Source organism: Anolis carolinensis, chromosome 2 (assembly GCF_035594765.1).
Source record: "Anolis carolinensis isolate JA03-04 chromosome 2, rAnoCar3.1.pri, whole genome shotgun sequence".
Taxonomy (NCBI): domain Eukaryota; kingdom Metazoa; phylum Chordata; class Lepidosauria; order Squamata; family Dactyloidae; genus Anolis; species Anolis carolinensis.
This window is the reverse complement of record NC_085842.1, coordinates 209976571-209989937: the sequence shown is the minus strand read 5'-3', so window position 1 is coordinate 209989937 and position 13367 is coordinate 209976571. Positions and strand designations below refer to the sequence as shown.

The window sequence follows — 13367 nt, the reverse complement described above, 5'->3', positions numbered from 1 at the left end:
TCCCGCCAGAGCGGTACCTATTGATATACTCACATTTGCATGTTTGCATATATATATATATACACATACACATACATATACATACACACACACACATACATATACAGTGGACCCTTGATATCTGTTGTTTGGTTTCAGGGTTTCTTGTGGAAACCAAAATCAGTGGAGACTCATTCCATTAAATACAATGGTGTCATAAAATAGCATCCCTTATCCAGGATGAAAAAACCAAGATTTGATTTTGGGAATATTTTCAAACCATGGATGTTTAAGTCCATGAATGCAGAATATGTGAATATGGAGGGTTGACTGTACTTAGTATACTCGTGAAAGTGCCTTTTGGGATTTAAAACCTTTGATATGGGCCTGTTAGTATTTTCTGCTTGTGAAATTTGTTAGATCACAGCATGAAACTCCCTTCCAAAGATGTATAATTTTCTTCCCAGAAAGTCCCTGGGAAGAAAGGTGGATGGCAATCTCATATATGTTTTAGTGTTCCTTGAGCTTGGTTTTGATGTTTTGTCACAATCTACGCTGGATTTTTTTAAAAATGCATTGCATATTTGTATCTCCTTATGCAGAGAAATGGAGAATAGGAATGCATCACTGTGATCAACCTAAGGCACACTTCACACATGGCTTTGTATCCCTTCAGAACACCATTTATGACCATAGCCTTTGTGAGAGAGGGTGGGGGAGCTGTTTTATTTCCCCGCACTGTGTTTCGCACTCCTGCCACGTTCCTGCCTGAGCCTGCTCCTCACAACTGTCTCCGCACCCTGGCCCCAAGCCTGTCCCACGCTGCAACATCTCCACTCCCTGCTAAGCCCATCCCAGCCTTCTTCCTTCTCACAAAATAGATGGAGTTCACCTTGAAATAGAGGTGTTGAAGTTTCTATATTCCATGAAGCTCTGCTAGTATGAGGGATAGTAGGCTGGTCAAGTTACACTGAACTCTTCAGCACGAACAGGAAAACTTGCTTGTTTCTTCCACCCATGTCAAGTCCTTGGCTCTTCATTTTCCTCCAAGATCTAGTTTTGACAGAAGGCAGTGCTTTCTTAATTTTATGTTAATTACAAGGACTTTAGTAAACAGGTACAAGATGGGTGTGGGGGCTAGCAAAGCAAGGAAAAGTCAAGCTACAGGCAGGTGTGGTCCTGTAAGGAACTTTAATAGAACAGATGGTTTCCTACACACCCATCTGCCTTAGCATTAGTGACGCTAAGGGCTGAGTCACTTGTATATATGGCTACCCAGCTTTGCTCTTTGTCTCATCACTTAATGACATCCTATTGAACTTGTGGATGCTCATCATTTAGCGGTTTTTATTTCAAGGGATATAGGAACCATGTGCTGTTGTGGTTACTACGATGGAGTACAATCAGGGGAAGCAACTGATTAAAGCCAGTGATTTTAAAGGGCTGACACCAGATCCTAGAAGCTAAGCTGAGCCACCAAGAAGTACCAACAGCTATAGGCTATATTTCAGAGGAAGGAACTCACAAAATCTCCTTTGAGTATTGCTTGTTTAAGAAAATGCTATGGAATGTATGGCGTCACCATAAGTCGACAGGCACATTTGCACACTGACTTTGGGCTAGTCAGCCATCTAAATCTAATCCGCTGCATCAGATTGTTTGTAAGGATAAAAGTATGTGTGTTTTAGGAATGGTAGAGGACAATGAGCTTGTATATTTCTCCTGATCTTTTTGGATGAAGAGTAGAATCGGATATTTGTTGTTGTTGCATGGCAACCCTAAGGTGAACCTAGCATGGAGTTTTCTTGGCAAGGGTTGTTCAGAGGAGTTTGCTAGTACCTATAGAAAGCAAATATGTTCTCCTAAGTGTGGGGCTTTATGCAACCAAAACCCCAGCATTATTTATGCACTAGAAGAAGGCAGTATCAGAAGATATTGGAAACTCCCAGGTTTGCAGAATTACCGGATCTATGGGGAGGAGAGATTCCCAAGGGCAAGGAAACACGAGCAGAAGAATGGAGATGGAGTATATTCTATAAGCATGGAGTGCTAATTGATTATTGCTGTGGGAGAAAAATGGGAAATGCAGGGAGAAAAGATGAGAGAATGGAGTAGCTTGGAAGACAACATGAACAATTGACCACAGTTTTGAACAGAACTCCACTCTGCAATACTTAGCTGCAGGTGCCTCCTGTGAATCTCAGCTTGTGGTGATTGTTTTATAATGGCTCTTCCACACACACACAAGTAGGGCTACTAACTTTTTAAAAACAGATCTTGCTCCAGTACTCTTGACAAAATAAAAATTCAGTAAGATATGATTTCCCCATCCCTCCATCTCTTTTGTATTCTGAGAAAAGCTTCAGCTGCTGAATTTCTGCTTGTCACGCAGTTGCTAAAAACATGAGCACCTTGCCAGGAAAAAAAACCCAACAACAAACAGTTGGCAACCCGATTATTGAGAGGTGATGAATATTTATGTTCAAACTCATTGTAACATACATATCCATTGAAATGACTTCCAGAAGAGAAGCTGTGTTTAACCTGTTGTAGCAACCAAGTGTTTTGTAGCATTTTAAAGACCAACAGATGTATTGTGACATCATATTTTGTGAATCAGAGCCCTCTTCATTAGATAAATGTCATTCCATTCAGATTTCCACTTTTTGGGGCATGTCTAGTTGCTGAGCTTATTTGCCACTCTGGTTGCGATAACCTTGTAGTTGTAGTCAAACAAGATATATTTTCCAAACTCTGTCTAGATGTTGTAACTTCACAGAGGGGAGTTGAGGTGTGCAGTTTCATTGTTTTCAATATTTGGGGTATAAAAAAGTGCCAGAAGCCGGACTTGAAACTATGGTTTTGCATTAAGAATGTTCAGTGTAGAAGAAGTATTGTTCCATTAGATGTTTTGGAGTATAGCTCCTAACAACCCCTTCTTTCACTTTATCCATGATGGCTGGAGTTCAAAAACCACATCAGGCCAAAAGTTCTCTAAATCTGGTATAAGCAACAGGTTTAAACTGAGTTTCATTACACTAAAGGAAGTTTCTTTTCTAGCCTAGGTTTCTCGAAGACAATGCAGTACAAAAACATTCTTAATTTTGAATGCTAGGATATTTAGGAATCTCTGTGCATACTTAAATATGTGAAAGCCAATGGGGGAAAATGAAAAAAGGGAGAAAATTCCCCTCGTTTTTTCCTATATTCTTTCCCCTTGAAAAATTGGAAATAAAATAGATTAATGAGATACATACGTTATGCTATATTTCTCATTCTCAGAATTCTGAACACTTTTTATGAACAAATTCACATTTGTTTTTGTTTTTTTGGTTTGCTTTGGTGGTCCCTATGACTTGTCTGGTTGCCAGTATTTGAAAAAACTCTAAAATCAGGAGAGTAAGTAGCAAACAAAACCCAGAACACAAAGGAATTCAATCATGAATCAGTCAGGGTCAGCTAACCCCTTCCAACAAAGGATTCCCTCAGGCAGGAAGCAGCTAGACCTTGAAACTGCAAGGCCTTTCAATGCTAATCGAGGCGGCAATTGAAACATTCACACTTGCCTCCAACAGACAAGAGTTCTTTCTCCCACCCTGGACCTTCCACAGATATATAAACCCCACTTGCCTAGTTTCTAACAAACCTCACAACCTCTGAGGATGCCTGCCATAGATGTGTGTGAAACGTCAGGAGAGAATGCTTCTGGAACATGGCCATAAAGCCCAGAAAACTCACAGCAATCCAGTGATTCTGGCCATCAAAGCCTTCGACAACACATTTGTTTTTTGTTTGTTGCCCGTATTGTGCTCATGTCTTCCAGAGGTCACACTTCTATTGTAAGTCTGTGATACTTTGAATATAGGAAAATACATGTCTGTTCTCAGATACCGGTTGAGCATCCCTTATCCGGAATTCCAAATTCCAAAATACTCCAAAATCCCAAATTATCCTTGTGGGTGGCTGAGATAGTGACATATTTGTTTTCTGAGGGTTCAACACACACAAACTTTGTTTCATGCAAAAAAAAATTGGGTGTGAAATTACCTTCAGCTTTAGTGTATAAGATGTACATGAAACAGATGCATTTCATGTTCAGACATGTGTCCCATCTTCAAGATAACTTATTATGTATGTATATGCAATTAAACATGTTCAAAATCCCAAATATGCCTGGTCCCAAGCAATTTGGATACGGGATACTTAACCTGTATAACAATAACTGCTGTTACATTTATAATATGGAATGAAATTGCATGTATGTCATGGCAATATATTGGATACCTGATGTGATTAAATCAGTAATGAGCTACCGTATATAGCACCTTGTCTCAAATACAGGCAGTTTCTCAAAACCTCTACCTGTTCCAGTCTTCTGCGTATTCAGTGGAAGAACTAGGTATTTTTTTCCATAAATATGGTGCTTCAGCCTTATTTGACTTTGACCTCCAGAAAGTCTTAGCTAGAATACCCAGAAGTAGGAACTGTCAGAGTCACCATCCAAAACATCTTGATGTCCATAGCAGTGATTCAAAAGTACTTTTCATCAGCATCCCTTAAAGCTCCATTGTGCAGTTTCTGTATCTGTACCCATTTATGTTCTTCAAGTACAAGAGGGGTAGGTTAAGTTGCCAAACTGATACAATTTTTAAGAGGATCCCCTTGGTAAGTTTAACAGGTGTTTTACCATTCTGACATAAGAACAGCCTCATTCACGAAAGATCTGAAGACCACCTAACACCACATTATTATGTAATGTATTGTCTGATGGAGAGATCTCAAAGATCTCAAACGTTCTATGCTTCTTAGTTTGACTATTGAAGAAAAGAGCTGGTGTGATGTAGTGGTTTGAATGTAGAACTATGACTCTGGAGACCAGGTTTTGAATGCCCATTCAGCCAGGGAAGTCCATGGGATGCATTTTGGGCAAGCCACACATTATCATCTTCCAAGGAACCCAAAGATTTTGCCATGAAAACCCATTATAATGCTATAAATCAGAAAAAATGGAAGGCACACAACACCAAGAAAGAGGATGCCTTTAATATCACCACATACATTTTGTTTGTCTTCTTCTTGGGGCCAACATGGCTATCTTTGTTTTTAATGACTGTCTATTTATTACGCTCCATGGGGTCAATAACATCTGGAAAAAGGATGGAAGATTTGGACTGAGAGAACTGCAGAGTACTGCAGCTCCAATTTATTGGAGCAGTGGTTCTCAACCTATGAGTCCCCTGGTGTCTTGGCCTACAACTCCCAGAAATCCCAGCCAGTTTACCAGGTGTTAGGATTTCTGGGAGTTGAAGGCCAAAACATCTGGGGATCCACAGGTTGAGAACCACTGCATTAGAGAAATTACTTCATTGATTTTCTGTAGCTAGCAACTGGTTGACTTTGGTGAATCAGTCTCTTGCCCTGATTCAGAGTATAAAGTCCTTTATACTGCCCTAAGCTTATGTGAACCAACATCGGACTAGACCAAAGTAGGTAGGACTGGACTTACGTCATGATCATGCACTCTGATACACAACTAATACTGCAGCACTTTATTATCTACCTCACTAGGTTTTTAATTATACACTCTTTGCACTTTTGCCCAGTTCTCTTATTATTTTAATCGCTGTTTTGCTCTTATATTGTGGTTTTTATTTAATCACTACATTACTGTTTAAAATAGTATTTTATTTTTCTTGTTGATTATGCTTGTTTTGATCTGTATGTATTTTATCCTGTTTTATTGCGATTATCTGGACTTGGCCCCATGTTAGCTGCCCCAAGTCGCTGCGCAGAGATGGAGGCGGGGTATAAAAATAAAGTTATTATTATTATAATAACTAAGATGACCCAACTATGCATATTTCCTTCTTACTTTTTCCATCAAATTAACTTTGACTTATGTTGATCCTATGAATGGGCAACTTCTAAGATGCCCTGTTAGTAATAGCTCAGTTAAGATCTTACAAAACGTAAACCGTGGCTTTACAGATTGAAAAAAAAAAAAACCCTCGAGCATAAGTTCCTTCTCTTCTTATTGCCCACAACTTTACCAAGCACTATCATCTTTCCCAGTGAGTCATATCATCTCATAGTACAGCAGCCTAAGTTTAGTCATCTTTGCTTCTAGTTGGAGTTCAGTCTTGATTTGCTCTAAAACCCATTCATTCATCTTTTTAGCAATCCATGGCATTTGTAGAACTTTTCTCCAGCAATCTTTTCTTTGCCCCATTTCGACCCAGTCTCTGGTTTGTCAATGTCAAGCTTTGATTTAACATGTTTGGAGCTTTTAAACAGAGACTGGATGGAGATCAGTCAGGGGTACTTTGATTGTGCTTTTCCTGCATGGCAGGGGGTTGAATTAGATGGCCCATGCGGTCTTTTCCAACTCTATGATTCCATGATTCTATGTTAAAACAGCCCACAAAGATAGGTGTAGAAAGTATGTCCATATACCTAATTAACAAACAAATTAATCAAATGAATAAGTACAATTGCATTAGTAAACAAATAATATCAGAATCCTGTCACTTCATGCAATGGTGGGAATCCTGCATCCTCCCAAACTCCCTTAACCAGGAGAGTCAATGGTGAGGGGTGGTGGGAGTTGCAGTCCAGTAACATCTGAAAGGCTAGTTTCTACTGCTGCCTCGGGGCCCTTCCAGACAGGCCCTATATCCCAGGATCTTATACCAGGTTTTCTGTTCATCCCACATTATCTGGTAGTGTGGGCTCATATAACCCAGTTTAAAGCAGAAAACCACATAGCTGAATAAAATCCCACATTGTCTGCTTTGAACTGGAATAGATGACAGCATGGACTCAAATAACTCAATTCAAAGCAGATATTGTGGGATTTTCTGCCTTGATATTCTGGGTTGTATGGCTGTGTGAAAGGGCTTTGGAAGAGCCCTTGGTGACTGCAGTAGGACCTTGGTATTAGCTGGGGTTTGGATCAAGGGCCCAAGAAATCCCAAAACCCATGGATGCTCAGGTCCCATTACAAGAAGATGGTGTCTCTTATATGGTTTATACAAGGTTTATACAAGGTTTCCAAACACATACATACACAAAATATATTTTCAAGCCATGGCTGGTGGAATCTCTGTATGCAGACTCCAAGGAAGGACAGGCTGTATTTAGGAACAGCACGATGACATTAATGAACATTCCCAATGTATATCTTCCGGTATGGGAAAGAGCAAGGTGAGAACTTCAGCAGTTGGAAAGGATACCTGGTACATCTGTACTGTAGAACGAACACAGTTAACTTCATGTGTTATGGTTCAATGCTAGGAAACTGTGGGATTTGCAGTTTGGCGGGGTGCCCAGCACTCCTTGGCAGAGAAGGCGAAATACTTTGTAAAACTGCAGCTCCCATGATTCCATCACATTGAGACATAGCAGGTGTCAAACTGCGTTAATTCTCAAGTGTAGATGTATCCAAAGACGACTTTGAGAATTAACTCACTTCTCCCAGAGTTGAACTAATTTCACAGGCTGTGGTCCTTTTACGGGTACATCTACACTGTGGAATTGTTGGAGACAGCAACACAGGAAATGACAACAGACATTTTCAACCAAAGAAGGAAACTTTTGAAGACCAAAGTATGAAGATGGGACTATTAGAGTTGGCTTGATTGGTTGAGAAGGGCTGTTGGAGATAGCAACCTTCTCAAGCCTCCTCTATTTGATGTTTGTCTGTTTTGTAATGTGTCGGTTTATTTCCTTAAACGTATATATTCTTTAGTTTGCAGTTTTCTTAGCTTTATATACTTAAAGCAGTGGGAGTGGCCGCAGACCATGTGGCTGGTTCAGTGACTGTTTAGAATGTTCAGTTTTAAAAGGATTACAGTTAGAAGTCAGTTGAGGCTTGAGTCTGTTTAAGTACCGAAGCCAATGTTAGAAGCTAGAAGTCAGTTGAGGCTTGAGTCTGTTTAAGCACCAAAGCCAATGTTAGAAGCTAGAAGTCAGTTGAGGCTTGAGTCTGTTTAAGCACCAAAGCCAATGTTAGAAGCTAGAAGTCAGTTGAGGCTTGAGTCTGTTTAAGCACCGAAGCCAATGTTACAAGCTAGAAATCAGTTGAGGCTTGAGTCTGTTTAAGCACCAAAGCCAATGTTAGAAGCTAGAAGTCAATTGAGGCTTGAGTCTGTTAAAGTACTAAAGTCAATGATAGAAGCGTGGAGCCTCCGATGGCCTAGGGGATAAAAGCCTTGTGACTTGAAGGTTGGGTTGCTGACCTGAAGGCTGCCAGGTTCAAATCCCACCCGGGGAGAGCGTGGATGAGCTCCCTCTATCAGCTCCAGCTCCATGCAGGGACATGAGAGAAGCCTCCCACAAGGATGGTAAAAACATCAAAACATCTGGGCGTCCCCTTAGAAGCTAGAAGTCAGTTGAGGCTTGAGTTCCTTGGAAGTAGACTGTCATTAAAGAGAGCTGTACAAAGCAATATAGTTTTGAAGAGACTGTTAAAGATTATAAGTTAAAGATACAAACTGAAACATTTTAAAGTTTAACCTGATGAGAAATATACCTGTATATTTAAATACATGAAGTAAAACAAACATGTTATTTTAAAGAAGCGGACTTGAATCTTTGCTGAAAGCATCCAATGGAAACAAAATATCTACGTGCCCACTGATCTTCCATCAGGGCTGCAGCCAATTTTTCAGGGTTTTTTTTTAAACCAGTTACGCATGAATTTTAACTGATTAACCAAATCCCCATGAGTGTCCACTGAAGTTTATCAATGGAGCCTGATTTCTAAATTATTTTGCATTATTGAACTACTCTTTATGATTTGCTAAAAAAAAAAAGCCCCCCCTTCCCGCACTATGGTCCTGTCTTCCATTACCTAATAAACTAAAATAGAATCATAGAATCATAGAATAGTAGAGTTGGAAGGGACCTCATCCAGTCCAACCCCCTGCCAAGAAGCAGGAAATCACATTCAAAGCACCCCTGACAGATGGCCATCGAGCCTCTGCTTAAAAGCCTCCAAAGAAGGAGCCTCCACCACAGTCCGGGGGAGAGAGTTCCACTGCTGAACAGCTCTCACAGTGAGGAAGTTCTTCCTGATGTTCAGGTGGAATCTCCTTTCCTGTAGTTTAAAGCTGTTGTTCCACATCCTAGTCTACAGGGCAGCAGAAAATAATCTTGCTCCCTCCTCCCTATGACTTCCCCTCACATATTTATACATGGCTATCATGTCTCCCCTCAGCCTTCTCTTCCGCAGGTGAAACATGCCCAGTTCTTTAAGCCGCTCCTCATAGGGCTTCTTCTCCAGACCCTTGATCATTTTAGTTGCCCTCCTCTGGGCGCTTTCCGGCTTGTCAACATCTCCTTTCAATTGCGGTGCCCGGAATTGGACACAGTATTCCAGGTGTGGTCTGACCAAGGCAGAATAGAGGGGGAGCATGACTTCTCTGGATCTAGATGCTATACCCCTATTGATGCAGGCCAGAAACTCATTGGCTTTTTAAGCAGCCGCATCACTCCTGAAACTCTGCTACCTAATAGGTTATGATCCCAACAGGTCATAATCCCCATTAGGTTGTGATCCCAACAGATCATAATCCAATAGCCCAATAGGAATTAATACAGCCTGACACCACTTGGACTGCCATGGCTCAATGTTATGGCATCCTGGGAGTTGTAGTTTTACAACCTCAGTTCCTCGGATGCCTTATCACTGAGCCGTGGGGTCAAACCGCACTATAGAGCAGATGCACCCTAAGTCCTGCTCTCTGGCCAAAGAAGCCCCTTGTTTCCTGCTTCCTTCCCGCAGATGTATCTACAAGCGGCTCTCCCTGCAGAGGGCTGTGCTGTGTGTGTTTGTGTGCGGTGCGCGTGCGAACGAGACCCCCCCGCTTTAAGGTGTGCTTCTTTACCTGCCGCCGCTGCGGATACAGATTCCTCCCTCTCTCTCTCTCTCTCCCTCCCCGCGGCGAGTTGGCTTGGCTCCGGCCCCTTCTGATTGGGCGCCCGAGTTGGCGCCGTGGCCAATTGAAAAGCGGGGAGGGCGCGCGCGAGAGGCAGCCAGCCTGCTAGCCCAGCGCGCGCCGGTCCGGGGAGGGGAGAAAAAAAAAAAAAAAGAGGTGAGGAAGGATTTGCTGCTGCTGCTGCTGGATGCGGAGCAGGCACCGCTGCTTAGCTGCGTTGACATTTTATTATTATTATTGTTGTTATTTTGGCGATGCCTCGCAGGACTCGTCGTCTCGCTCCTTATTAGTTAGCCCCGCAGCGGACACGGAGGAGGAGGAAGAAGAGGAGGAGGAGGAGGCGGGAGCAGCAGCAGCAGCAGCTTTTGGAGGCGGCTGCGTTCCCTGCTGCAAGGTGCTGCTCCGGCGGCAGCAGCGGGAGCCCCAGCAAGGATGATCCTAGGTGAGTGGCGCCGCCTTTGCATCGCCTGGGTCACGTCCCCTAGCCCACCTCCTGCTTTGGCCCCTGCCAAAGACTTCTTTGCCTCCGAGGAGCCCCTCTTTTGGTTTGAGAAGAAGATCAGAAGATCTCCCTGTAGCCAAAGTATATACAGGGGGGAGAGTGAGCAGTGCCCATCGCCTCTTCTCTTGACTCCCTTCCCCAAATCCAGATTGAGAAGGGGGCCCTGTAGACACCATTCTAGGATGCTGCGATCTCCTTGCCCTGGATGGTAAGGAGCGATGGGCAGCATCCCATGCCAGAGAGCTTTTCTCCATCCCTTCCCTTTAAGTAAAGAGGGCAGGAGGTTGGGCTGGAAGGTCCTTTTGCTCTCTCCCTACTCTAGGATTTTAGGTCTCCTAGAAGGATACCAGGAAACCAGCCCCAGATCTGGATGACTCTTCAAGCCACCTCTCGACTTGAACCTCATAAGTATCCCCCCCTTAGGCAAGGAATAAGTATAGGGGATGAAATCCTGCCTTGTGTTTGTTGAAGGCTTTCATGGCCAGAATCTCTGGGTTGCTGTGAGTTTTCCAGGCTGTCTGACCATGTTCCAGAAGCCCTCTCTCCTGACGTTTCACCCACATCTATGGCAGGCATCCTCAGAGGTTGTGAGGTCTTTTGGAAACTAGGCAAGTGGGTGTATATATCTGTGGAAGGTGCACAGTGGAGAAAGAACTCTTGTCCGTTGGAGGCAAGTGGGAATGCTGCAATTAATCACCTTGATTAGCCACTGCTCAAAGGACATTGAGTATAATGCCAAGTTTTTGTGTTTTTAAATACATTACAACTGTGCCCTTGGTTCGCTTCTGACACAATAAATAAATATTAGCATTGAAAAGTCTTGCTTCCAGTATGCCTCACAACCTCTGAGGATGCCTGCCATAGATTTGGGCAAAATGTCAGGAGAAAATGCTTCTGGAAGATTGCCATACAGCATGGAAAACTCACAGCAACACAAACCCTGCTTTGTCCGTCTCACTTCCAAGGGCTAACCAAGGATGGCCCTGCGTGCTTAGTATTTAGGATCGGGCAGGATCTGGTGCCTTTAAAGTGCTTGGTCCTTCACCCTTATCCACACCTTGACACATACACTGTCAAAGGCAGCTGTGGTCTGCGTCACAAGGTGGAAGTTATTGAACTGTTGAGAACAGTGGGACTTGAGGGAGTGGGAAAGGAGGAGGCAAAGGAAGCGTGTGGACCATATAGGTTCCCAAAGCAGTGTGAATGTGCGTAGGGGATGTGTGTATGGACATGTTCCAGAAGCATTCTTTCCTGATGTTTCGCCCACATCTATGGTAGGCATCTTCAGAGGTTGTGAGGTCTGTTGGGAACTAGGAAAGTGGGGGTTATATATCTGTGGAATGATCAGGGTGGGAGAAAGAACTCTTGTCTGTATGTGTAGGGGATGATCACAGGGCTGGACTAGATGGCCCTTGTGGTCTCTTCCAACTCCATGATTCTCCAGGGCACAGTGGTGTGAACTCTGCGGTTGATCTTGCCCCTTCTTTGGGCACCCCCATGGAAGACAAGGCAACTGGAGAAGCCCCTTCCCTGCCTTGGCTGCCTTGCTGAGGCTCTGTGTGTGTGTGTATGTGTTTATTCCTTCTCTGGTGTTGCTTGACCAACAGCTGAAGGCCTTGGGGGGCTGGGGGTAGTAGAGGATTGCTCTGGTTGCCAGGCAGGCATGAGATTGGCAATGGTGGGTGGCAGGAAGGGGGGAGAGGGGAAAGAGGAGAATAGATGAATCCCTTATTTTGACAAACTGTCGAAAGCTTGAAGCATCAGTGTTGACCTAGATCTCTGTGCATGGCGAGGGAGGGGGTCCCCACACGCAGCAGCCAGACGCTCCTCCTCCCTCTCCTCTTTTCCTCCTTTCCTGTTTTGGGAAGAGGCCTGATCATCCAGGCAACCCCAAAATTGGAGACTCTCTCTCTGTGTATGGAGGGATGGCTTATTCCCTTGGCTCTATTATCCCATAAGAGAAATTTGAGTGGAATGCTGGTGTGTTGAAGGGAAGGGGGGTTGAGTTTGAGCTCCTGTAAGCAGGATAACAGGAAGCAGCCTCAAGGTGAGGACGATGCTCAGGGTTATTAGTCTGTCCTCCTCCTTCCCCTTAGGCATTTTTGCATCCTCTCCATCTCAGGGGAATAAAAAATAGCTTTCTATTTACATGCCTTATGGGTGCAAGGGAGGACTGTATCAAACTGGGTGATAGGCCATTCTCCATTACGTAAGGGGTTGCTTTCTAGATGTTGTTGAATTGTAGTTTCCATAATTCTTCACCATGGGCTAAGCCTAATTAGGGTTGTTGGGAATGACGGTTCTACAACATCTGGGAAACCAGATTGTCCCAATTGCTATATAATATGCAGTGAGGCAGTTCCTTTGGGCATTAGATGTTGAGAGGTGTTGGAAGGCTGAGTGGAGCAATTCCAAGCAACCTGCCCTGGCTTGCCTAAGTGACACGTTCCTGAGCTTTAGCCTTTGATGTGTTTTAGACTTCGGTTTCCCAAAGCCTCCACTAACTTGGCCAATGGTGGTGGATTCTGGGAGATGGTCCCAAATCAAAAGAGCTGGAGAACTATTTTTCTTTTGGGGGCGTTGGTACATCAAAGTCAAATTCAGTTGCCACATCCTCTTGCCGTCACTAATGAGAAAGTCACCATCTTGTCCTTCATTTAGCAAAATGTTTTGGATCTGGACTGCTTAATTCAAATGCATGTTTTTTTTTTTGTACACTGTAGAAGAATAGCCCTTCCTTTTCCTGAAGGCTGTTTTGGGGGTACCATGAAAGTGCAGGAGGAGGCAGGTCCCTGTGTACAGATCAGATGCCAAAGTTTGTAGATGGGAGTAGGTCCAAGCTGTAGAGCAGGCCTAGCTGCATGCACGCATGTATGCATATTCCTTCACTTATTTATAATTTCCTCTAGAGACAATCTGGGTAACTGCCTACAGTGCATGCTTCACCT

General features: G+C 43.5%; 1 protein-coding gene and 1 long non-coding RNA gene across 5 annotated transcripts in view; one reads left to right on the top strand and one right to left on the bottom strand.

Moving 5' to 3' along the window:
* Positions 1-13367, top strand: part of znf385a (zinc finger protein 385A) — a 259354-nt gene that overhangs the window by 61676 nt on the left and 184311 nt on the right. For 2 of the 4 annotated variants that reach the window (XM_008103609.3, XM_008103602.3), the window contains exon 1: positions 10119-10359. The exons of 1 other annotated variant lie outside the window; for it this stretch is intronic. Coding sequence is in view for 1 of the 3 variants with exons in the window: in XM_008103602.3 (XP_008101809.1) it covers positions 10350-10359 (10 nt within the window). In the remaining 2 variants the exon portion in view is untranslated. Of the gene's footprint in view, positions 1-10094; positions 10360-13367 lie in introns of those variants that run through there. One more of the 4 variants, XM_008103607.3, reaches the window with a different exon arrangement.
* LOC134296518 (uncharacterized) lies at positions 5007-10003 on the bottom strand. The gene is made up of 2 exons (XR_010003299.1): positions 9867-10003; positions 5007-8412 (listed from the first exon to the last, which is right to left on the bottom strand). It is a non-coding gene; the product is annotated as an uncharacterized LOC134296518 (long non-coding RNA).